Source organism: Grammomys surdaster, unplaced genomic scaffold, assembly GCF_004785775.1.
Source record: "Grammomys surdaster isolate TR1022 unplaced genomic scaffold, NIH_TR_1.0 208, whole genome shotgun sequence".
Lineage (NCBI taxonomy): Eukaryota > Metazoa > Chordata > Mammalia > Rodentia > Muridae > Grammomys > Grammomys surdaster.
In genome coordinates this window covers 4,497,131-4,524,341 of record NW_021604653.1, presented here as the reverse complement: position 1 = coordinate 4,524,341, position 27,211 = coordinate 4,497,131, and the positions used below count along the sequence as shown (strand labels likewise).

At 35.4% G+C, this 27,211-nt stretch overlaps 1 protein-coding gene across 5 annotated transcripts in view; it reads right to left on the bottom strand.

Moving 5' to 3' along the window:
- Dpp10 (dipeptidyl peptidase like 10) overlaps nt 1-27,211 on the bottom strand; it is a 1,453,779-nt gene that overhangs the window by 175,962 nt on the left and 1,250,606 nt on the right. Inside the window, exon 6 of one of the 5 annotated variants that reach the window (XM_028771465.1) lies at nt 12,741-12,773. The exons of the other annotated variants lie outside the window; for them this stretch is intronic. Coding sequence (XP_028627298.1) covers nt 12,741-12,773 — 33 coding nt within the window. The remainder of the gene's footprint in view (nt 1-12,740; nt 12,774-27,211) is intronic. 5 annotated transcript variants of the gene reach the window in all.

Here is a 27,211-nt window from a genome sequence, read left to right as displayed (position 1 = left end):
TCTCATCACAGTTTTCTACTATAATAGTGCCCTATTGTGATAATATAGAATACTTTTGTGCCATCATAACGCCCTCTAGCAATATCATAGTGTCATATTGTGATATATTAATACCTAATGTGTCAACACCATACCCTAATTGGATATTAGAGCATCCTCTTTATATACAAGTGTCATCACCATAGACTGTCATTATCAGAGTACACAGTTGACTTTTCACTATGTTGTATTTGGACATAACAGTATGTAAGTTTGGTATTACGCTGCCCGATTATATAATCATACCATTCTAGTGTGATACCACAGTGATTTGTTGAGATATCACCATGTCCTGTTGACTCATAAAAGTGCTGTCACATCAGAGCCATGTTGTTATCTATAAAAATATACATTATTACAACAATATACAATAATATGCAATTGTTTCATCACAATACCCTGTTTTGCCATCACATGACTCTATAGAGAAATTACAGGGCACCATAAAAGGGCCCTAAGATGTCTCAACATTTACCTTATATGTCTTAATTCCATCATATAATAGAGAAGTACCATATCAATGTCATATTGTGCAATCACTCTTTCCTACCTTGCCATAACAGTGCTGTGCCATCATACCACAACCATAAATTGTTCTATTGTACCATCAACATGTCCTATTTTTGCATTACATGCCTTATACTATCAATTCACTACTCTATTGTGCCATCACAGTATGCAACTATACCATAACACTAATGCACTGTGGAAACATATTGGCCTATTATGTCATCATAATGACCAATAACACTTCCACGGTGTCCTATTCTGTCATGAGAGTGGCTGGTTTTAATTGCCTTACTCTTATTATGAAAAAATGTGAGAAAAGATTGTATTTAATTTGGCAACTTGCTTACATTTTCAGAGGTTGAGTCGATAGTCATTTAGGGAAGTACAACAGCTTGTCAGTATCTGACAACTTGTTGAAACAACAACTATGGGGCAGAGAGAGGGGCAAGAGAAGAGAAAGAGAGAGTGGGAGACAAATCAGGTGGGTGAAGGGGAGTAAGAAGAGGGAGTTATTTGGAAATTACATGAGCTTTTGAAACTTCAAAGGATACCTTCAGTGACAGACTTGCTGCATCAAGAACCTTCCTTCTATTCATTTCCAAATGTTTCCAACAACTAGGAACCAAAAATTTGAAATAGTCTCTGGGTTCCATCCTCATTCAAATCACAAATTTGCCTTATTCTGTAGACCCATTACATTATCATTTCAGAAAAATTCATAATTCTATCTTCAAAAATATATAAATATCATCATAGATGTATGTTCATAGACATATATACATTACCTATAATGCCATTACTATGTCCTATTATGCTAAGACAGACTTTCTTTTACCAATCAAATGTCCTAAGTCTTTTTGTCATCACCCTCTGTGTTGTCATCATAATGTACAATTGGTCACAAAAGTACTTAAAGAACAACTAAAGTTCCCTATTGTGACATGATAAATCCTAATTTTGACATAATAGACACCTATTGTTTCATCAAAATGAATTATTTTGTCATCATAGTGACTTATATTGCAATCACAGTGGTGCCCTATTGTGTCATTACTATATACTAGGTTATGATCAATGTACAGTAATCGTGATCTATATTGTATTAAATTATGATCTAAAATTCTTTTCAGTGTCATGAAAGTTTTATACTATGTTTTAACAGTGCCATATTTCACAATTACAATGTTCTGTTGTGTCAACACAGTGCCATATTGTGAGGTAAAAGCACCCTAGTTTGATAAGACAGACATATAACATGGCGATTCAGTGCATTATTTTATCCCACAATGTTGTATTGTAACATAAAGATTCCATATCATGTCATGACAGTGTCCCAATGTGTTATCATAGTATTCTTGTGTATTGTCACAGTGCCCTATTTTGACATAATTGAATTCTGTTGTGACCTAAAAGACCCTATTGTGTCATCACAGTGCCTTGTTGTTACACTAAAGTAACAACACTAAAGTAATAGACACTTTTTAACAGTGTCTATTGTTTCATCACAGTTGTTTATTGTCCATAACAGTGCTGTATTGTGTCATTATAGTGCCCTTTTGTGTCATCATGTGTTTATTGTGACATAATGGTGCCCTATTATACTATCACAGTCCCCAATTTTGTCATCACAGTGCTCTTATTTATCATAGTGTCCTATCATGATGTAAAATTTTCTTATTATCATGTCATCACAGTGCCTTGTGATATTACAGGGTCCTCTTGTGACAAGACTATGCCATTCTGTGATATCACTGGTTGCTACTGTGCCAATATATTGTCTTAATGTGATGTCATAGCTACTTTCTTTGTCATCACATTAAACAATGGTGAAATTACATTACACTGATATGACATTGAAGGGATCTGTTGTGTTATTATGGTACCATAACACATATTATAATATCATAATATAGTCTATCACACTATAATCATACTAAAGTACTATCAAACATACATATCTATTTTAACTTACAAGGATTCTCTTGTGCCATCACAGTGCCCAAGTGTGCCAAATTAGTCTTTTTCAAGGACATCATTGTCGTGATATTTTATACCAGTCATATTGTCTAACTTGTCACGGAGCTGTATTGTTACATCCACATTGCACATTGCTCCAAAAACTGTGAAATCACTGACCTTGATAGTGCCAAAATTGTGCCATGCTGTGCCAAAATGTTATATTTCCCATAAAAAATTTAATATTACATCAACATGACTATTTTTTTGCTTTAAGTGGCTTATATTACAAACTCAGTACTCACTGTGCCTTCACAGAAGTCACCTGTGCCATCAGTGACTTATTTCACAAGACATATTCATTTATTATGCTATGTGTCATCACAGAAACCTATTGTACAAACACATTCAGCTAGTATGCTTGAAAATGGCCAGTTAAATTCTCACAGTGTTCTTTTGTACCACAGATGTGTTTTCTTAACTTTTCTATTGCTGTCAAGACAAAACTCCAAGGCATCTTAGAAAAGAGGTCAGTTAATTTGGCAACTTGTGTATAGATTCATATGGTGTGTCAATGACCTTCATAGTAGGTAGCACAGTATTAGGCAGGTAAAGATGTCCCTGGATAGTCAAAGAATGAGCAAGGCATTAAATAAAATTCGATGAACATTCCCATGATCATTGCTTCTAAAGGCTTATCAGAATGACCAAAATATCGGAGCCAACTTCCCTGTCCCAACCCAAAGTCATTTTCATGTCTGAAGCCTACTTCCTTGTTCTAGCCTAAAATTTAGATTCCTGTCTGAAATTACTTCTTTGTTCTAGTCTACGATTTAGACTCATGACTGAAATTACTTCTTTGTTCTAGTCTAATATCAGATTCCTGCCTGAAGACTACTTCCTTGTCCTTGGCCAATGTCATATTCCTGCTAAGCAGCCCATTTCCTTGTCTTTGACCCATATCAGTTTCTTGCCAAGCAGCCCCAAAGGCTCTCCACCTCTTCCCCATTTTTTATATCATTAACAAACCTGAGCCAGCCTTAGGTCATTTTGACAAGAATGCCTTCCTTACTCATCATGGAATATGCATTATTCAAAGCAATGCACTTATGTCTTAGGTAAGGCTCTGTCCAGAATCTTACCTGTCTTTGGCTTGTCAGCCTGTTAATTTAATAACTTTGTGTGGGGGTCCATTTTCAGGTTCAAGCCATGTACTTTGGCTGCATCTATTGAATTGTTAGACCCTCAACCTAGAACTGACCTTAATACATGCATGTAATTAACATGGTATAAAAGGAAAAAGGAGGAGGGTAGGTGGGATAGTGGTTTCTAGGGAGGGGAAATGGGGAAAGGGAATGACAACTGAAATGTAAATAAATAAAACATCAAAAACTGCAAATTTAATCACATTATGACCATAACAGTTTATTTGCTATTAAAGATGAGGGAAATTATTAAAAGAAAAATAGCCCCTGGATCAACCTAGTATCATACTGAGTCAGCATAACATACTACTGTATAACATTAGCACCATCTTGTGACATCATAGCATCCTCTTATTACCCAACTATTCCCAATTGTGTCATCATAGTATCATATTGTAACATCACTGTGTTCTACTGTACTAAAGCAGTGCATTATTATGACATCATTGCATTCTACAGTGAGATAAAAATACCATCTTGTGTCATCATAGTGTCCTGTTGAGCCATTACACTGAAGTTTTTCAAACCATTTATTCTATAATGTCCTATTATAGAATGACCTATTATGTGCAGTGACCAATTACACATTCATGAAGCTCTGTACTGTGCCTTGAGAGGGGCTGTCTTAATTATTTTTTTTCATTGCTGTAACAGACAACATAACAAATGCAACCTACAAAAGTTCACATTTAATTTGACAGCTTGCTTAAAATTGTAGAGAAGGAGCTAGTGATTATCATAGCACTGAAATGGACCCTGGGCCAGTACCTAAGAGCTTAAAACAACAATGATGAGACATAGCTAGAGATAAAAGTATATTATAAGGGTATATGACCTTCTGAAACCTCAAATCATTCCCTCAGAGACACTTTTTTCACAAGGCCAAACCTTTATAAGCCTTTCGAAATACCAACTAAGGACCAATTCATTTAGAGACTATTCTCAATCAATCCATTAAATTCTTTATTCTGAAAATACATTATCTCCAACTTTTAGAAAATTCCCAATTATTTCTTTATAGAGATCACAAATGACAAAACAATGCCTTGTAAGGCATGACTGACTGTTCTTTTTTTTTCTTTTTAATTTATTTTTTATTTTTTTAAATGTACATATATATGCATGCCACATTTGAGCAAGTATCCACAGAGGTGACTGACTGTTCTATTGTTCTAATAAGATTTATGCTGTACCAACCAAATGTACTTATGTCACCACCATTGTATATTCCATCATGTAACAATCTGATTTGTTATTACAGTGGCCCAAAACACAATTACAGCACCCTATTGGGAGAAACCAGTGTATATTTTATCATCACAGTGCGTAATAATAATAATATAATCACACTATTGCACAACTATAGTGTCCTTATTGTATCATCACAGTGTCCTTATTGTATCATATTATGGCATAACAAGTCCATATTGTGTAAAAACAGTGCCCTATTGTGTTATCAAAATGACCTATTCATTCATCACAGAGTCCTATTGTATCATCAGACTATATTTATGTAATATTTCAGTGACATTTTATCAACTGTACTTTGTTTTAACATCACAGTCCTACCTTGTCATCAAAGTGCTCTATTTTGACATAACAGTAACATATTGTGATATAATAATGCCTTATTGTGACAACATATTGCCCTATTGTGAGATCATTGAGTTCTAGTACTTTAAAACAGTATCCCATTGGGACAGAAAAGTATCTTATTATATCAATATATTTCATTATTATATCTCCCATTTTATTATCCTACTTATCATCCCCATTTCCTATTGTAACACTGAATTTTTCTATTGTGACATAGCAATGACTTATTTTGAGAGCATAGTGCCCTATTTATTGGCACAGCTTTCTACCAATGTGTTAAGGTAGTTTTCTGTTATGTCATAAAAGTGTCATAAGGTGTCACCCAAATATCCTACTGTATAAATATAGTGACCTCTTGTGAAGTTACAATGTCCTTTTGTGTCCTAAAATTGCCTAGCTTTGTCATTGTAGTTTCCTACTGTGATATCAAGGGCCTATGTTTATAATAAAGGGCCCTATTGTTTTAACACTGTGACTTATTACATAATAATATTGACCTCTTTTGTCATCATACTGTCCTACTGTATACAAAGTATGCCCTATTATATCATCATGTTACCATCATACTGCCTGTTGTGACATCATTGTGACCTTGTGCCATCAGATTGAACTATTGTGAATTCACATTCCACTAATATTACAACTAGTGATACATTGAGTCATCACAGTCCACTATTTTATCATCACATTAACCTAGTGTGTCATGACTGTACCTACTGTGCCTTCAGAGGATTCTGTTTATCAACACAGTATTTTTTTGCCACTATGATTAACCCACAATTGGTAAAACTTTTCTATTTTAAAGACTGCCATTTTGTTCAAATGATGATAATGGTGCGCTTTGCTTTACAGAAGTTTTTCGTTTTTATAAGGTCTCATTTGTCAATTATTGTTCCAAATTGCCTGAACTAACAATTTTCTGTTCAGAAAAACTTCTCCTGTGCCAATGCATTTAAGGCCACTCTCGCTTCTTCAGGTTCAGTATATGGGTTTTATGTTTAGGTTTTTGATACACTTAAACTTGAGTTTTATGATAAATATGAATCTAGTTAATTTTGTGTACCTGCAGACATCTAGCTTGACCAGCAGCACCATTTGTTGAATATGACACTGTTTCCAGTGTTTATTTCTGACTTCTTAATAAAAAATCAGGTGTCCACAGATGTGTGAATTTATGCTTGGATCTTCAATTTGATTCCATTGACAACATGTCATTAAAAATGTGGTACAGATCTAAACAGGTAATTTTCAATATAGGAATCTCAAATGGCTGAGTAATACTTATAGAAATGTTCGATATCCTTAGCCAGCAGTGAAATGCAAATCAAAATTATCTTAAGATTCTATCTTACATCTGTCAGAATTGCTAAGATCAATAACACAATTGACAGCTCATGCTGGCAAGAATGAGGAATAGAGGAACACTCTTGGGCACTTAACCAAAGGATGCCTCATTTTACCACATGAACACTTTCTCAACTGTTTATAGCAGCTTTATTTATAATCTCAGAAACTGGAAATAACCTAGATGTTGCTCAACAAAATAATAGATGAAGTAAATATAGTACATTTATACAATGGAGTATTACACAGCTGTTAAAAGAAGACATCATGTATTTGCAGGCATATGTGTGGAAATATAAAAAATCATCCTGAGTGAGATGACCAAGATAGATATGGTATATATTTGCTTACATGTGGATATTAACTTTTAAATAATAATCAATCTACAATCCATAGACCTAGAGAGGTTAGGTACACAACTATGATCCTCTAACTTCCTAATGCTGTAACCCTTCAATACACTTCATCATGTTGTGGAGATCCCTAGCTAAAAAATAATTTTTCTTGCTACTTCATAACTATAATGTAAATATTTTTTTAGATAAAGGTTTGCTAAAGAATTATGACTCACAGTGTAGGAACTGCTTTTATAGAGAAACTGGGTAGATGTATCTATATTCTTTGGAGCCAGAAATAGAATAGACTCTATGGGCATACTGAGAGCAGGAAGGTTGGAAATTGGAGTATCAGGTGGTGATAGGGAGAGGAGATAAGTTTGAGAGGGGTAGAGACAGCTATAACAGAGAGACATTTGAGAGATACTATGATAACCTACATCAGAGAAAACTTCCTAAAATTTATGAATGGGACCTCATGAAGCATCTAAATAATGAGGGAGATGGAATCCTAATTGGCCATCTATTGTCACCAAATGAAGGTTCCCAGTAGCTATCATTTTTGAAAATGTTGAATTATACATAGCAATCCCAAACGTCAAAGTATTAGCCAATAATATCATTATTGTGTTCTGTAATACCAACACTGGCTTTTGTTGTACAAACCCAATGTCATGAACTATTGTCACCATTTTATTTTGTATTCTACTCATATTATTCTATTTTGCCATGACTGTGTTCTCCAGAACAAAGTGTCCTATTGTTCCAACAAACTGTTAGTCAAATGACTAACTGTATCAAAACATCATGATATTGGACCATTCCATTGTCCAATGTCCCATTGTATTACAACAGTGCCCTATCATGACCACAATGTATTATTGTGACCTAATAGTACCCTATTGTGACCTAACAGTACCCTATTATGACATCACAATTCCTCATTCTGACATCACAGTGTGCAATAGTGACATAGCAGGGCCTTACATTATCCAAGCTTAATAATGCATTTACCTATGGTATCATCACACTGTCTTAATGTTACATAGTACTGCCCTGTTTGACATCACAATATGGTTTTGTGACACATCAGTGTCATATTTTGTCAACATAGTGCCCTATTGTGCCACCATATGTCCCATTATGACCCAAGAGTGTGCTAGTATGTCAGCATAGTGTCCTACTGGACCACAAGGTAGTAGTGACCTACTTTGTTATTACTGGTCCTATTTGTCATCAGATACCCTAAGGTATCTTAAGAGTGCCCTCTTTTGGCAACAGTATACCCTACTGCACCATCAGTGTGCCATCCCAGAGTCCTATTATAATCTCAATGTGCCCTAACATGTCATCACAGTCTTCTACTATATTAATTACAGTCTCCTTTTATAATATCACAGTGTTTTATCCTGACACAATTATGCCTTATTATGTTATTACAGGGCCTGATTATATCATCAGAGTGCCCTATAATTCCATTACAATGTCCTATTGTGAACCAAAAGTGTCCAATTATGTCTTCATATTGTCCTAGCAGGATATTACAGTTCTCTATTGTAATTTTATTGTAACATCAAAGGGTTCTATCTTACTATGTTATAACAGCATCCAGTTGTGACATTACAGTGATGGATTATGTCATCACAGTATCCTGTTTTATCACAGTGCTCCATTGTCAACCCATCATATTCTATTGTGACATCACACTGTAATACTGTCATATAACAGTGCCCTATATTGTAACATCATAGTACTTTATTGCTGTATTACAGTGTCAATTGTGACATAGTACTCTACTATGATATCATAGTTTACTGTTGTATCATCATGGTGTCATATTTTGACATAATACACTTGAATGTGTCATTATAATACCTTATTGTGATATGTCTGTACCTATTTTGGTAAACACAAAGTTCTTAAAGCTGCTAGTCTCCATTTGTGAGCTGTCAGGGATCTAGTGTGTCATAGCAGTTACCTATTGGGTTAACACAGTACAATATTATGTCACAATAGTACCGTTTATGATATAACAGTGTCTTACTGTATTATAATAGTGCACCATTGTGTTATTACAATGTTCTATTGCATTTAATTCAAGCCAATTGTGACACTGCAGTGTCTATTGTGACATACCATTGCCTTGAATGACATCAGAGTAGCATCATTTTATCAGTGTCCTATTTTATCATCATAATATCTAGCATATTATTATAGTACGGTATTATGACAGAACTTAGCTCTGTGGGTCATCACAGTGTCCTATTCTGATTTTTTTCTGCCTAAATGTGTCATTACAATATCTACAGTGTCATTTTGTGACACATATCGTGTCATTTGTTAACACAATGCTTGTCATGTCATCAGTGTCCTATTATGAACTAACAATGCCTTATTGTACCATTACTATTCTATTGTGAACTTACAATACTATAGTTTGTCATAACAGTACTCTAATGTATCAATGCAGTGGCCTACTGTATCACTGTAGTGCCATACTGTGCCATCACAAAGTTATAATGTAATCTAAAAGTGCCCAATTGTGTCATCAGTTTTCTACTATGACAATCACAATATTGTGGAATCAGTCTCCTATTGTGACATAATATTACTATATATGTCATCATTTTGTTCTAGCTTATCACATACTACATGCCCTATTGTGTCATCCCAGAGACTGATTATGTTATCTCACTGATCTCATGACAGTGACACATTGTGATATCACAGTGATGTATTGTCACATGCAGTTCCCTATTGTTTCAAATCAGTGCCCCTTCTGATCATAATGTCTGATTATGTTATCACAATGTCCTACTGTATGGTCTCAGAGCCATTTTGTAACATCATAGTACCCTATTATATTAAAACAGTGATCTATTGTGTTATCACAGTGGTGTACTATGACATAGCAGTGCCCCACTGTATAAACAGAGTGACCTATAGGGTAGTACCACTATTGTGTCATCCCACTCTCTTACTCTGTCATCACAGTATCCTATTGTGTCCTCAGAATGTCTCACTTTATTCACCATTTTGCAACGTTATTATTGCTTATTCTGACACCACAGTGCCCTATTCTGATATCAAAGTGTCTGATTATGATAGTAGTTCCTTATTGTGACATCATTGTGCTCTATCGTGATATCACAATTTCATTTTTCTGAAACATAAGTTGCCATTTGGGTCAACACAAAGCCAGTTCATGCTATCACAATGCTCTCTTATGATGTAATCATGCTCGATTACGCCAAGACAGTATGTAATTGTGTTAACCATGTGTCATCCTTACTCAGTCTCATCTTTTAACACAACATGGGGCTTGATGCATCACTATGCTGCTTTATTTGTCATCACATCTTATTAAATTACTGTGGTTCAAATGTTTCATTAAAGTGTCCTATGGTGCCATCTCACTAACCTATTATGAATTATGAGAACTCCATTATGTCAACATAGTGCTTTATTAGGTTATTAAAGTGTTCTTGTGGCATTAGAGTCCAATTGTGAACCAAAAGTGCTCTATTGTGTCACTGTAGTGTCATATTGTCATATAACATTGCTACATTGTATGAACACAGTAGCCTGTAGTGTCATAACACTAATCTATTATCACAGTGTTCTATTAGCCTTCACACTTTCCTACTATACCATCGCCATGTCCCACTGTATTAAAAGTGTCCTATTGCAGTACTAGTATTCTACTTTAACTAAATATTGTCCTATTGTGACTTCACAACGTCTTATTCTGACACCACAGTGTTCTATTGTGTTATCACAGTGTCTAATATATTATAGTGCTCTATCATACAGCCCAATGCCATATTTGATCATTAGAATTTACTATTATAATGCTGGCATTCCCAAATATATTGTTACAGTGCCTCATTGTGACATCACAGTTTTTTTTTTTTTATGTATCAGGTGCTATTTGGGCAACAATGTACTATAATGTACTGCAGTGTCCAGTTTTGGCCTAATTTTCCCTTGCTTGTCATGTTTGTGCCCTATTATTTCAATACTCTCTCCTAACAGTTATATTTCTGTGTCTACATTGTATCATCACTAAACCTACCATGACATTACAATGCCCTGTGTGACATCAAAGTGTCCTTTTGTGACATATGTCTGTCCTGATGCCCTATTGTGCCACCATGTGTGCTACTGTGACATAGCAGTGCTCTGTTTTGTCAACAATGTGTCCTACTATAAAACTATTCTGATATTTCAGTGTCCTATAGTGTCATAACACTGCCCTATTGTGTTATCATAGTATCCCACTCTATCATAAACAGTGTTCTACTGTGTCATCATAGTGTCCTATTGTGATATTCTTCTGCCTGAATATGTCATTAAAGTGTAGTGTCACAGTGTTTTTTGGTTTGTTTGTTTATGTGTGTTTGTTTATTTGTGTGTGTGTGTGTCTGTGTGTTTGTGTGTGATAGATAGATGAGAGAGAGAGAGAGAGAGAGAGAGAGAGAGAAGAAGAAGAAGAAGAAGAAGAAGAAGAAGAAGAAGAAGAAGAAGAAGAAGAAGAAGAAAAGAAAAAGAATGAAAGAAAGAAACTTTTCAATACCTTATTGTGTCAACACAGTTTCCTACTGTGATGTGTAAGAAAAACTTCATCTTAGGTCTGAAGTCAACCCTTTGAGCAGCCAGAGGCTTTTATGACATTACAATTCATAATCATAAGATAATTCAAGGAATTCAAAGAATCCCAACCCCAGGAGTTTCTCTTAGGAGGTACACATCTAGTACAGGAACAGAACTGTGGACTATAATTTTAAAATAACCCACCAGACTCCATTTGAGGCGACAGCCCCAAATCCAACTAGGGATACTGTAGTCAGTTGTAACCTAAATGAAAATTCAGCTAATTATAAATTGAGTCTGCTTGAGACAGTCTACATCCCTGGTCATCCACCATCCCTGTATAGTTCCACCCTTTTTCCCCCATGAATAGACTCCACTCAAATTGTTCAGACATCTCAAGAGTTTTTCTTTTTAGGTACTCCATAGCACTGTTCTATAACAGTGACTGATTGTGACATTCAGTGTCCTATTGTGAAGTAATAGTACCCTATTGTCTCATAAGAGTGTCAATGACCTGAATCATTATAAGTATGGTTTATTGTTATATTTCAGTGTCCTATTATGACACAACAGTGCTCTATTTTGTCATGTTAGCTCTATGTTTTTATCACAGTACCCAACTGTGCCACTAATGTGTCCTGCTGGAATGATCAGTGTCCTATTGTTCTACCCAAGGGTTTTATTGTGATCTGAAAGTGTCTATAACAGTGTCCCATTGTGTAATCACAGAAACTGTTTCTTCAATCTTCTCTATTGTGCTATTGCATGTGATGTCACATAAAAGTGACATATTATGTGATCACAGAGACCTATAGTGTCATAACAGTGACCTGTCTTTTTAGTACAGTGTCTTGTTTTGTCATCACAGTATCTTACTACAGCATTGCCCTACTGTGACACTCCAGTGTACAATTATAACTCAATTGTCCTACTCTATCATAACCATGTTCTATTGCAGCATTGTATGCCTGAATACTTCATTACATCATCCCATTATCACATCATAGGGTTGTTATGTGAGACATCTGTGCCTTTTGGGGTCAACATTGTTTGCCATTGTGCTATCACAGTGTCCTATTTTGTCATTGTAGTGTCCTTTGATGTTATTACAATGCTAAATCTATTAATACTCCTACTATTGCATTACAGTGTCACACACTGCTATCATTGAATGCTGTTGTGATCTAAAAGTTCCCTATTCTGTCAACATAGACATCTACTATAACAGTGCCATGTAGGGACATCACAGTGTTCTATTGTGACAAAACTGTGGTATTATGTTGCTATCATTATGGTACCCTATTGTGACATCATTGTGGCCTATACTGTCACCAATGTATTCTACCTGTTCAGAGACCTAATTGTCATCATACTTATCAATGGCTTATATTGTTATACTATAGTGATATTCTGTAATAGCACATCATTTCATTAGGACATGAAAACCTCCTATTATGGCATGACAGTGACCTATTTTGTTGTAACAAAGCCCAATGATATTATCATAATGTGTGTGTATGTATAATATGTATAATATGTAATATATTATATGATTATATTATATGTATGTATATTATATGATTATATTATATGTAATATTATATATATATATATATATATATATATATATATATATATATATATCATAACATTACCATGCCTGTCATTAATATTACAGTCACATTGTCATATAGCAGTGCCCTAGTATGCTAACACAATGTCCTATTGTATTACAATGTATCCTACTTTATTATCAGAGTGATCTTTTATGATGTAACATAGAAGTCTTTTGTGACATCACAGTATCCTATTATGATATCACAGTGTTGTATGGTTATATAATTATTCTGTATTGATAAACACAGTGGCCATTAGTGCCATCACACTGTCCTATTATATCAGAATAGTGACCTACTATATCATCAGAGTGCCCTATTGTGACATTACAACCCTATTGTGTCACCACAGTACCTAATTGTGTAATCATAGTACCATATTATGTCAACTCAAGGGACTGTTGTAATGTAGTGTCCTATTTGGCCAACATAGTGCCCAGTTGTGGCAGCATCATGTTGTGTTGTAACATAACAGTGCCATAGTGTGCCAACCAAGTATCCTATTTTGTTATCACAGTACCATAATTAGTCATTGGTGTTCCACTGTATTATCACAGTACCCTTTATGCCATAACAGCGTTCTTTTGTGACATAAAACTACTCTATTGTGTCAACCAGTGTCCTAATATTTTCTAACTCTATAATACTGTGACATTACTGACTGTGCCCAACTATATCATCACAATGCCCATGTGTGATATTACAGTGCTTTATCGTGCCATGTAACCTTGGTATGGAATTAGAATAATCTGATGCATCATTGATATGTTGTGCTATGTCATACAATGCCCTATTGTGTATTACACAATCTTAATGTCTAATCACACTACACTTTGTACTATTAGAGGACTCTATTACTTTATCACAGTACCTTTTGCCATTTTAGTGTATTAATATGCCATAACAGTCCTAAATACTGACATCATAGAGTTATGATGTGCTGTGGTAAAATCCTATCTTACCATCACACTTATCTATCATCACCCTATCCTACCTTGCCCTCAAAGTTCTGCACTATTGCATTACATTGGTGTACTGTGCAAACAGCTCTATGGTGAAATCATAGAGCTTAATAGTGCCATCATTATTCCGTATGTGCTGAAATAATGCAATGTTTCACAAATTTCTCTATTGTTCTGAAAACAAGCAAGCTTTTAGCATCATAGTGATTTAGCTTACTACGTCAGTATTATATTGCAGCTTCAAGGTGAACTAATGTGCAAATACAGTGTCCTAGCATATGATCACAGTGATCATTGAGCCTTGACAGTACTTTATTGTGTGGTGACAGTGCTGGTCTTAATTACTTTTCTATTGGTTTGAAGAGAAAACATGACCAAAGCATCATACAAGGTAGCATTTAATTTAGTAGATGAATCCTTGATCATTATAGTAGGGAGTATGGCAACAAGGAAGGAAAAATGGTTATGTATCTGTATCTAACAGCTTATTTGTTAATACAGCAACCATGTGGCAGGGAGAAAGAAAGGGAAAGAGAGAAGGGGGGAGGGAGGAGGAGGGGAGAGAGAGGAGATGGGAAGAGAGAGAGAGAGAGAGAGAGAGAGAGAGAGAGAGAGAGAGAGAATAGGCTTTTGAATCCTCAAAGTATACCCATCTCCAGGGGTATACCTTCTCCAAAAAGAAATTACAACCTAACTCTTCTCAAATATTTCCACCAACTAGGAACCACAAATTCAAATAAAAGAGTCTATCAGGTCCATCTGCCTTCAAACCACCAAAATGCCCTTTTCTGGAAACATATTACAGTATTATCTCAGAAAAATGCTGAATTATGTATTAATAGATTTCACAAATATCAAAATACTAATCTATAATGCTATAGCTGTGTCCAAGTATTTCAACATAGACTTCAGTTTTATGAACCAAATGTCATGAATTGTTTTTATCATTTCATGTTTTGTCATCAGTGTTTTATTTTGCTGTGACAGTAGCCAAAAGGACAATTAATATCCTATTGTGCTATCACAGCATGCCATACTGTTACATCACAGTGTCCTATTATGTCATCATAGTAACTTATTGTGTCATTACTTTTAAATACTAGCATATTTTCAAAGTTCCTTGTTGTAACAACTCAATGTCACACAGTACCATCTCTGTCATTAGGATGTCATATATTTGCCATACTATCTTCTCATGACATGACTGTGATCTACCAAATATTGCATTGTCCAAGTGTAACATCACAATGATTTATCAAGTCATTGTACCCTATGATGCCATCAAATGGCCCTGGAATGAAATCATAGAGATATGTATTGTCATCACAGTGTCCTGTTGTGTGATTAAAGTGTCTATTGAGCAATCACAGTTAGCTATTGTGTCAAAAGTGCACAAACTTGTTATCACTGTGCCCTGTTGTGTCATTATTGTATCCTATTTTACCATTACATGGCTCTGGAATAACATCACAGAAATATCTTTCATCATCATAGTACTTTGTTTTGACATTACAGTGTCATACTGTGATATAACTTAGCCTTACATTGTTAAAACTGTGCCTTATTATCTATCACAGAGACTTATTGTGTCACTAGTGCCCTACTGTATTACTTCAGAGCCCTATGATAGCATCAGTATATCCCTTTGAGTCAACACTATAGTTATAAAACAGTGTTGTATTGTGACATGTTTGTGCCCTATTTGTCATAGTAGAACACTATTTGTTCATCACAGAGTTCTACTGTATTATCCCAGTGCTCTATTGAGCCACCATACAGTAACTCTATGTGTCAGCACAGCATTCTATTGTGACATATAGTGTTGTACTATGACATAGTAGTGCCATATTGTGTTAATGCAGTAAGCTTCATATGTCATTACAGTTTCATCATAGAACCTGACTATGTCATGAATGCCCAATATTACTGTGTACCAGTATCCTATTGTGACATCATCATGCTCTATTGTGGCATTACATTGTCATAATGTGACATATTAGTGGCCTATTGTGACAGCTCAGTGCCCTGTTTTGTCATGTAGTCCTATTATGCTATCAAAGTGTGTTACTGTGTGCCCATGATGATATACTATACCATCACAGTGCTCCTTGTTACATCACAGTCCTTTATTTGCTTCCTGGTATGATATAACAGTATCCTATTGGTTAATCATAGTTGCTTATTATGATATCATAGTGCCCTTAGTGTAATCATAGTGGTAGTGTAATCATAGTGTCCTAAAATATCACTCCCATGTATGAAATAACAAGGAGCTATTGTATCACCACAGTATTCCATTGTGTCATCTCAGTACCCTATGGTATCATCACAGTACCTGTTGTGCTATCAGAGGACTCAGTACTCTATTGTGTCATGACTGTAGCTGTTATACTCTCAAAGAATTCTTGTTTCATGATAGTGCCTTGTTTTTCCATCAATGCCTTAGTATGTCACAACAATACTCAGTAATATCATTATATATTGGTGATGTATCATACCTATGTTCTAGTATAACACCACAGTCTACATTTGTGCCATTACCTTTGCCTACCTTGCTATCAGAATGCTTTATTGTTGCATTACCAGGTGTGTTATAGCAACAACCTGCTTTTTGTGAAATCAAGCTTTATAGTGCCATCTTTATGTCATATTGTATCAAAACAAAATGTTGTGCTATAAAAGTGCTCTTGTACCATCAGTGTGCCATATTTTTGCATCACAAGGCTTTATATTACAAATTCATCACAGATGTCAGTTATAAAATAATAGTGGCCTATTGTGCAAGAATACTGCTCTATATTGTCTTCAGAATAAACAGTTGATTATTCACAGTACTCTATTGTGCAATAACAGTGCTTGTTTAAATTACTTTTTTATTGTATGAAAGGGAAAACATGACAAAGAATACTTTCAAAAGACAACATTTAATTTTGTAGCTTGTTAAGAGTTCTAGAGGTTGAGTCAATGATCATCGTGATTGGGAATATGACATTAGGCAGTCAAAAATGGAGATATATTAGTACCTGTGAACTTTTTAAGATAACATCCATGAGGGAAAGGTGAGTATGAAGGGGAAAAGAGAGCTCACTGGGATTGGATGGTCTTTTAAAACCTCAAAATATACTCTCAGTGGCATACTTTCTCCTAAAAAGCCACACCACCCAATTCTTCCTAAATACTCACTCCAACTAGGGACTAAGAATTCAAAGTTGAATAGGGTCCAATATCATTCAAATCACCAAAGTAACTTACTGTATAAACCCAACCACCAAACAATTATCACTTCAAGAAAATGTCCAATTATGGCTTCATAAGATCAAACAAGTCAAAACAATATCCATTTGGTAGTTTGAATATGCTCGGCCCGGGTAGTGGCACAATTTGGAGGTTTGCCCTTGTTGGAAGAAGTATATCACTATATGTGTGGGCTTTCATACCCTACTCCTAACCATATGGGATCCAGCCTTCTCCTAACAGCCTTCAGATGAAGATGTAAAACTCTCAGCTCCTCATGCACCATGCCTGCTGCCTGGATCTGGCATGCTCCACCTTAAAAATACTGGACTAAAACTCTGAACCTGTAAGTCTGTCCCAATTAAATGCCTTTATAAGCGTTTCTTTGGTCATGGTGACCAGCAGTAAAACTCTAAGACAATACATATATGCCATGTCTATGCACTAGTTTTCAAACGTAGATTTTTCTTATACAAATTAAATATCCTAATTTGTTATCATTATCAGATGTTTTATTACATCACAACTCGAAATCTATACTGTGACAGTAGGGATTAGTGCCCTACAATATCATCATTGTGCTGTATTATTGCATCACAATGCCTATGTGACATCACTGTACCTTCATAAGACATTGTGCTATGAAGACAATGAGGGCAAGAGTAAACTAGTGTGTATAGTACAGCAAATTAGATTTTGTTGAACCAACAAGATGTCCTAATTTGTTATCATCCCAAATTGTAAGACCATGTCTTATTTTATCATTACAGAGACAAAACAACAGTGACCTGAAGTCATAGTACCAAGTTTTGAAATTATAATGTCATATTGTGACATCAAATTGCTTTGCTTCTATGCCATATTGATTGTACCTGATTGTGACATCACAGTGTTGTATTTTAATATAATACACTGCCATATTATGCTAGCACAGTGATCTACAGCAACATCACAATATTCTATTATGAGATAGAGTGCCCTATTGTGACATCACAGTGTTTAATTTTGACATGATTGTGCTTTACTGTGTCATCAAATGCCTTATTGTCATATCACAATGGTCTATTATGACATCACAGTTTTGTGTATTATGTTAGAACATTAACTCATTGTGTCATCACACTGATTCACAACATCACAGTGCCCTACTATGAAAACACAGTGTTGTATTGTGCCATCACTGTACCCAATTGTGATGACACAATGTATTTTGATATAACATTGACCTGCCGTGACATCACAGTAACCCATTGTAACATCACAGTGCTATTTGTGACATCACAATTTCCTGTAGTATTATTACAATATATTGTTCTACCACAGTCCTATATTGTGACATCACAGAACCATATTCTGACAACCCTGGATAGTATGTTAATAAATCTGTACCCTACTGCAAAATCACAGTCTAACTTTACTACTTAACACTACCCTAGTGTGATATTCCTGTGTTCTATAGTTATATTAAAATGACATAACATCACAATTTTTTTAGGTGACAAACAAACAATCTATTATATAATCCCTGTACTCTGTTATTATGACAAAACATTGTCCTATTGTGTGAAGTTATTCCACTGTCATTTCAGGAAAATGTCCATCTATGCCTTCATAAATGTCACACATGCCAAAACACTATCATTTAATGCCTTGTCTTTCATTGTACTGACAAAATGTCCTGGTTTGTCATCTTGTGCTCTATGATTGCAATGTCCTATTTTACCATAACAGTGGCCAAGAAATAACTACCTAAAATCACAGTACTGTGTTTTGTCCACAAAGTATTCTTTGTTGGCATCAAAATGCTCTGCTGACCCACATCTCAGTGTCATCATAGTGCCCTATTATGCTATCATAGGGCCTGCACTATGGTGACATCATTGTATTATGACTGTCATACAGTGTTATAGTATGACAAAATTATTGTGGCAATATAATACCTTGTTAGACATCACAATGTAGCATAATTTATTATCACCCTCATACATCATCACAGTGTCCTACTGTTATAGTGGTGTATTTTGCCATAACAGTACCCTGTTTTTTCTATTAGTTGCCCACTCTGATATCACAATGTTCTATTATGACATAAAAGTGCATCCATGCCTTATTATATCATCATTGTGACCTATTATAATATCAAAATGCCCATGTTACATTACTGTATAGTAGCACAATAACCATTAAGGTAATGGTAAAGTAGTATGTATAATATAGTACATCCTAAAGTATGAATTCATACACAGCACAGCAGTATGTATAGTAGAGTAGATTTTGTTTTACCAACCAAATACACGAATTTATCATCATCAATGACCCCAAAACAGACACTTAAATTCACAGTACTATGTTTTGACATCAGAATGTCCTACTGTAATATCATAGTGTTGTATTGTGACATCATAGTATATGATTTTTGCCATGACAATGCTGTCCTATGTCATTACCATGTTCTATTGTGACATCACAATGTTAACATTAATTATAACATATATTACAATGTTTTATCAAGCTATCACAGTTTCTTATGTATTTTTCTAATATAAGGCCCTATTACCGTATTCTGTTGTACTATGACAATACCTATTGCATAAACAGATTGTCTGTGACATCATAGTGACAGTGCAATCACATTTAGTTTTTGGTCATCACAATGTCTAGTCATGCCTTCAAGTCCTCTATTGTGTCAATAAAGTTCTCTACTATTCTATGTCTGTGGTTTATTGTGCTATTAAATGTGCTTTCTCTTTTAAATGTGTCCATGCCCTATTTTGCCATCACAATGTTATACTGTATTATCAATATTTAATTGAATCATTATACTATTCTATTGTGTCATCATGTTTCCCTACTTTGGCATTACACTGCCCTATTTTATCATTGCACTGCTTTGTTCTTACATCATAGTCCTGTTTTTCCATCCCTGTGCCTTTGTTGTTGAGATCATTGTACCCAACGATTCATTACAGTGCTGAGTATGAGCATCATATTGCTGTGATGAGCTATGACAATGTTCCATTGTATTATAATTTGCTTTTTAATAATAATCACACATTGTTATTCAAAAAGTCATAGTAGGAGATCACCCCTTATACTTTAACAATGTTGCTAAAAATATAACAAAATTCTGCACTATGTTTTAAATACAAAAAAAAACAAGACACTATGTGAGAATATCCAGTGCTGCTGAAAAAGCAAAGCATTGTGATGGTACACATACAACATTATGATAGCATGACAGACAAGCTACTTTGATAACACAGCATCATGATGACAAAATAGGTCATTGCCATAACAATAACAGACAACATAACACAGTAATCCATTGTTTTGGCACAATATGGCACTGTGATGGCCCAAGCACAGAGTAGATCCCAGGTGGTAGCTCTGTACCCAACCTCACAAAACCCAGAGGAAGAGGGCCTCCAAGGAGCTCTAACCTGGGCAGTATCTCAGGTAAAAATGAATCATCAGTGATGTCTGCTGTTAGAAATTCTAATCCAGATTCTGGCCTCTGAACTTATACTACTCAGACCTTCAATGGGCCATTGACAAGGACATCAATCAGCTAGAGACCGACATCACTAATCTGAAGAAATCCCTCATTTCACTGTCTGAAGAGAACACCCCCCTAAAATTACAAAGGAGTTTATTGGACTTGGTTTACTCTTTTACAATAGAAAAGACTGTGCACAGCTCTTGACTGTGTACAGCCCTTAAAGAAGAATGTTTCTTTTACATAGACAAGACAGGGATGGTTAAAGAGAACATGAAAACGGTCAGAGAAGGCCCTGAGAAAAGACAGAGACAGAAAGAGGAAGATGAGAGCTGGTACAAGAATTGGCTTTGAACCTCTCCATGGCTGTCAACCCTACTTCCTCTCATCTTGGGACCATTAATTGGGTTATTTTTGCTTATTTCTTTTGGTCCCTGGGCCTTAAATAGGCTGACTAACTTTGTGAAAATACAGGTAGATAATTTGGTCGCAAAACCGATTCAGATACATTATCATAAGTTAGGTATGGAGGATCACGAGGCTCAAGATGAGGTTGTTACTCTATCAAGGGTGTTCTCAAAACTCATCTCCTCCCAACCTAAAAGAGGGGACTTCCACCCCTAGACCAAGCAGAGGGGGCCCACCCAGAACCCCCCTCTGACTGTCGATCTGAATTCTTGCTCAGGCTGTGAGGCTAAGCACTGCAAGGGAATATAAATAAAAGTTAAAAACATCTCTCTGGGTTACCTGAGGGACAAGCCTGACTGCATAGGGGTTGATGTCAAAAGTATCCCCTCTCCAGGAAAAAGGCATCAGGATGGGTATGGCCCTCATGCCTCACTAGGCAACAACAGGGGGACTGGAGCCATTACAAGGTCCCCTTCAATCACTGGAGGTCAGGCCTCTTTCCCTGCCTTCGCAAGATTAGAATTGTCACAGCCCTTCTATACTTAGAGAAGGAAGGAGATGTCAGGGGCAACCCTGCTTATACACTGAAGGCCTAAAATCAGCCATAGGCCTAAAATCAGCACTAGGCCATGTCACACAATAGGCCTAACACAGAGCAGAAAGTCTTGGGTCTCTGTGGAAAAACATTGAAACAGATGGCTCTAAGCTATTGTAAACAGGCAGCTTTTTATAGAAATTTACCAGCCTGAGTAGTCATAGACCTTGTAAATAGGTAGCCTTGGAAGATAGTACCAACTTAGATAAGGACAGTTGAATCATAGGCAGAGTCATAGTGACTTGTCCCCTGAACCTTCACCCAGCCAATACCTTGTTTTGAAATATATCTGTACCCACCCTGAACACCCACGCTCTGGCATCATTCCCTTCCCCAAGTCCTGCCTTTTTTTGTTTGTAACCCCTGTGTGAATAAGTAAAAATTATGATTTGATTTAAAAATAAAAATAGTCAAATAAATAAATAACAAAACATTAGCACTGAAAAAAAAGAATTAAGAGTGTGTTATGTGCTGATACAGCATTTCTGCATTTCCTATAATCTATGTTGCAAATAGTTATGTTACTTTGTCAAGCAATCTCTTCACTTTATGGTTTTCTGTTGCATAAGTCGTTTTTATTGTTATTATTGTTAAATGTAAAATGTGTCCTTTTTATTGATTTTTGACTTTTACATGAGTTTAGAAAGCCTTCTGTGTAGTTTTATAAGCATTCGTCCATGTGTCCTTCTGTTATGCATATGATTTCACTTTTCCCTTTGGAACCCAGATGATTCTGTGTAACAGGTGCTCTTGTGTCCAGTGACTGGCAAGTTTTCACCACTGTCTATCAAAAGACCCATGGCTTATCCAGAGGTCTGAGGTGACAATTTAGTCACTATGGATATATTCTCAATTCTATTTATTTTTCATTGCTGGTAATAAAACAGATTCAATATCATTTCTCAGTATGTCATTATAGCCAAGTAGGACTTGTCTCCTTTTATAGCATTTTCCTGGCTACTTCTATACATTCATTTTTTGTTTTTTTTTTTGTTGTTGTTGTAATTGTGAATATAATTTTCTTACTACAAAGAAATTTGATGTTATTTTGACTGGAAACTGTTTAATTTATAGATAATAGAGATTAACATTTTACATATTTTAAATATCTAGCTATCATATTTAAAAATAATGGATTTTAAAATATCTGCTCATATCTATTTTGTACATTTGGATAATATTAAAGTTAAACTATTAATAATAATTTTAAAAAGAACTCAATTGTTCTCAACAGTGCTCAACAGTGACATCACAGTCTAATGTTCTGTCATATATCAATGTCCTATTATACAATAACAGTGTTTTTATAGCACAAACATGCCTAATTTTAACATTGCAATGCCTTATTTTGAAGAACTCGATTGTGCCATCACAGTAGTCACTTTGCCTTCATAGTGCCCAAATATGATAACACAGTACTATAGTAATGATCTATATTGTAACAATACATTATAGCTGTGTTTTCATAGCACAGCATTCTTTTATAACAATGAAGCATTGTGCTATCATAGTGCTGTGTTGCACAATTACAATATCATATTATACAATAGAAGTGCTCTATTGTGCCAACAAAATGCCATATTGTGTCATCATTGTATTGAGCCACCACAACATTCAGTTTTGAAATCACATTGCTTCCACTGAAATCACAATGCCATATGTGCCTTAACAATGGCTTAATATGCCAGTACAATGGTTTATTCTATCATAACAATGTCCTGTTGAACCAACAGAGTATACTTTGGTGTCAACATCATGCCTTATTTTGCCATAACAATGTCCTGTTGTGACAAACCATACTCTATTTTGCTATCAGACAGTTCTAATGTGTTTACAGTTCTCTATTGTGCCACCAAAATTCTCTACTGTGCCATCACAGTACCCAGTTATGCTTCCACATCCTCAACAGTGTCCTACTGTTACTCCACTCTATTGTTACTGCACCCTATTGTTCTATTGCAGAGCTTTGTCAACCACCACCATGATTTCAACATGACCTGTTGTGCCATCAAAATGTCCTATAGTGTCATCACTGTGTATAATTGTGCCATGTTGTCCCAACACAATGAATTCTTGTGCTATGACAATGTTGTGTTCAGTATTATACTGTGATACTGTGCCATTACAGAGGTCTATTATATCATTACAGTGTCCTGTTGTGCTACTTTCTCTTTGTGTCATTATACTGACCTAACATTCTATGACTATGATCTAGGAGGCTCTGTTGTAACATCATTAAGCTACACGATGCATCACCATGCTCTATTATGCTATCACAATATCATTGTTAAGCATCACCTTATTCATGTACCACCAGAATGCCATATTCTTGTATCACAGAGCCCTATTGTAGTATCACTCTACGCTGTTGTGACATCACTGTGCTCTGTTGTGACATCATAAACCCCAGTACCCCCCATTTTGATATCATATTACATCATTAGGCCAATTCAGTGTTCCATTGTGTGATCATAGAGTTCTTATAGGCCATTACCGTGCTCTACTTTCAAATTATAGTACTTTGCTGTGGGATCACAGTGCTTTAGAGGACCATTAAAATTTCCTATTACGTGATTACTATGTCCTGTTGTGAGATAACTGTACACTTGTTGTGCCATCACAATATCCTAATTTCCCATCATAATTATCTTCTGTGCCATCATGGCATTCTTTTGAGTAACTAACATGGTCTATTTTTCAATCACAGTGTTCCATTGTGCCAACACAGTGTTCTATTATACCACAAAAACATGATATTTAGCCATAACAATGTGCTATTGTGCCATCACAGTGCCATATTGTGCCAAAACAATGGATTACTGTGTTATTTTGTCTGGTATTGTTATGGCAATGACCTATTTTGTCATCATGATGCTGTGTTATCAAAGTAGCTTGTCTGTAATGCTATCATAATGTTGTATGTGTACCATCACAATGCTTTGTTTTTTCAGCAGCACTGGATATTCTCACGTAGTGTCTTGTTTTTTTTTGTATTTAAAACATAGTGCAGAATTTTGTTATATTTTTAGCAACATTGTTAAAGTATAAGGGGTGATCTCCTTCTATGACTTTTTGAATAATAATATTTCATGTGCCATCTTTACTTTTAGTGAAAATGATGGGCCAGTGACTCAAATTATAGCAACAACATTTGAAGTACAAGATAATATAATGGGCAAATTTGTTTCAAAAATATCTAGTGTACTTGTTTTTCTAAGATTAAATTTTTAAAGAAATGTGTTTTTAAAGAAATGTGTCCAAAACTCATTATATAGCCAAAGATTTCCTTGAATTTCTTGACCAATTTCCAATTGTTGAGGATAGAAGTGTGTAGCCCTACAGGCCTCTGTTGTGTTAGAAATTGAACACAGGATTTGTATATCTACTAAAAAAGTACTTCTATATCCATAGTCTTAATGATTCTCATATAATTTGTGACTTTCACTAGGGTGTATTGCTAAATCAAAGCACAACCTCATTTACAATATCCCCCTTTGTATTAAAATAGTTTCACGTGCTAGACCTTTCTCCACTAATTAATGCAAATGTGCAACTTCTACATCAATTGACATTAAACTATTTCCCACTTACCATGATTTGAAAATATGCGATTGGATAACCTGAACAGCTCTTAAAGGTCAATCACTGACAGCGTAAATAGGCTTTCAATTTACTCGGAAATAAATTCTAACATTGTCTCACTTCCTATAAATTAGTTTTCCTTCCAGCATATTGATGTAGAAAGAAATGTAGGGCAGAATGAAAGACAAATGGACAAACTAAATTCTACTTAGCCTGAGGAGTTCAAAGAAGAGGATGACATTAGCAAGGCAGAAATAAAAGTGTCAGAAGACAGTGAGAAGTGCTATGAAGCACGGCATTCTGGTAGTGATATGACCATAGTAATCCTGACTTTAGAACAGCAACCATTGCTTGAGCCAGGTATGTGCAAGCCTAGGCCTTCCGTCAATCAATCATGGATTAGAAAGGGACTCACAAGACCAAACCAAATTCTAATGGACTATTGGCTATTTATGATTTCTGAAAGGGAATCATTGTCTTTGTATACTCACAGGAAATCCAAACAAACTTCACTAGATACTTAGAAGCTTATGATTATATAGAATCCCCTGTTTAAATTCAGTGGGTCACAAGACAAAACTACTAAGACAATAATATGAGAAAGGGATTTACAAGGGTGGTAGATAGCAAGTAGTGGGGGAAAGTTAGGCATGAATGGGATTGAGAGTAACCAGATTTTGTTTTCATGCATGTATATGAAACTGTCAAACAAGAAAATTAAAACAAAAGTTTTAACATACAGTTTCAGGAATCATAATTTTGATGTAGAAATATTTCTATGTCTATGTTAAGTGCTAAAAGCAGCATTAACACAGACAAATATTGAGTCCAGTGTCATCTGCTGTCATTTCCAGGTTCTTATGTCCTAAAACTGTAAATTGAGCAAAAACATGTGGATGGTTACAAAAACAGGGATAGTTTTAATAAAAGGATTATTTTAAAGAAAGGAAATGGGAGAGTCTCAGTAAACATTAAGAAGACAAGAGGATGGTGATCTTTTTAAATTAATTTGCATTATTTTTTCTGCATCTGTTTTATTCTGTTATAGGTAGCCCTATTCCTCTTCAGGTGCTGGAGATTCACATTTTTCTGTCACACTCCCTCCTTACCTCCCACCTGAATCTAAATAAGGAAAAGTAGTTGTTTCACCACAGCGGTTCTTGGAAAAAAATTTTTTTTTCATTTCTTTGGGATATGTTGGGTTATAGACAATCAAGTTGCAGGGCTTCTCCCTCCCAGAAAACTAGAATATATCCCCTGTAGCTTTCTAGAGAGTCTCCATAGCAATGCCTTCTGTAGACCTACAGACCATCCTCTGTACAACTACATACATGCTTCAAACTGCCTACAAAATAAACATAGTCCCTGTTTCTGTCACTTGTGGCACATGTGTGGCCTAGGTTACCTGGTGTGGAATCCTGCCAAATACACTAGAAACCTACAAAAGTAATGAATTTCAATGTTTGTTAGAACTCATGAGGCTTTCCATTCAAGACCTCCTTGATTTGTCTACAGTGTAATCCCATAGTTTTCCAAATGAAGCTCTCCTCAAGAGAAGCTCACCTCAGGAATTTTCATCCAAAGCAATACAACATCTTTAATATATCTTACACATAATATCTAAAATCATATGTAATACCTAGCAGGATTATGTTCAAGATTATGTTTTATGAAGCCATTTTTCCATTACATACACACACACACACACACACACACACACACACACACACACACACACAC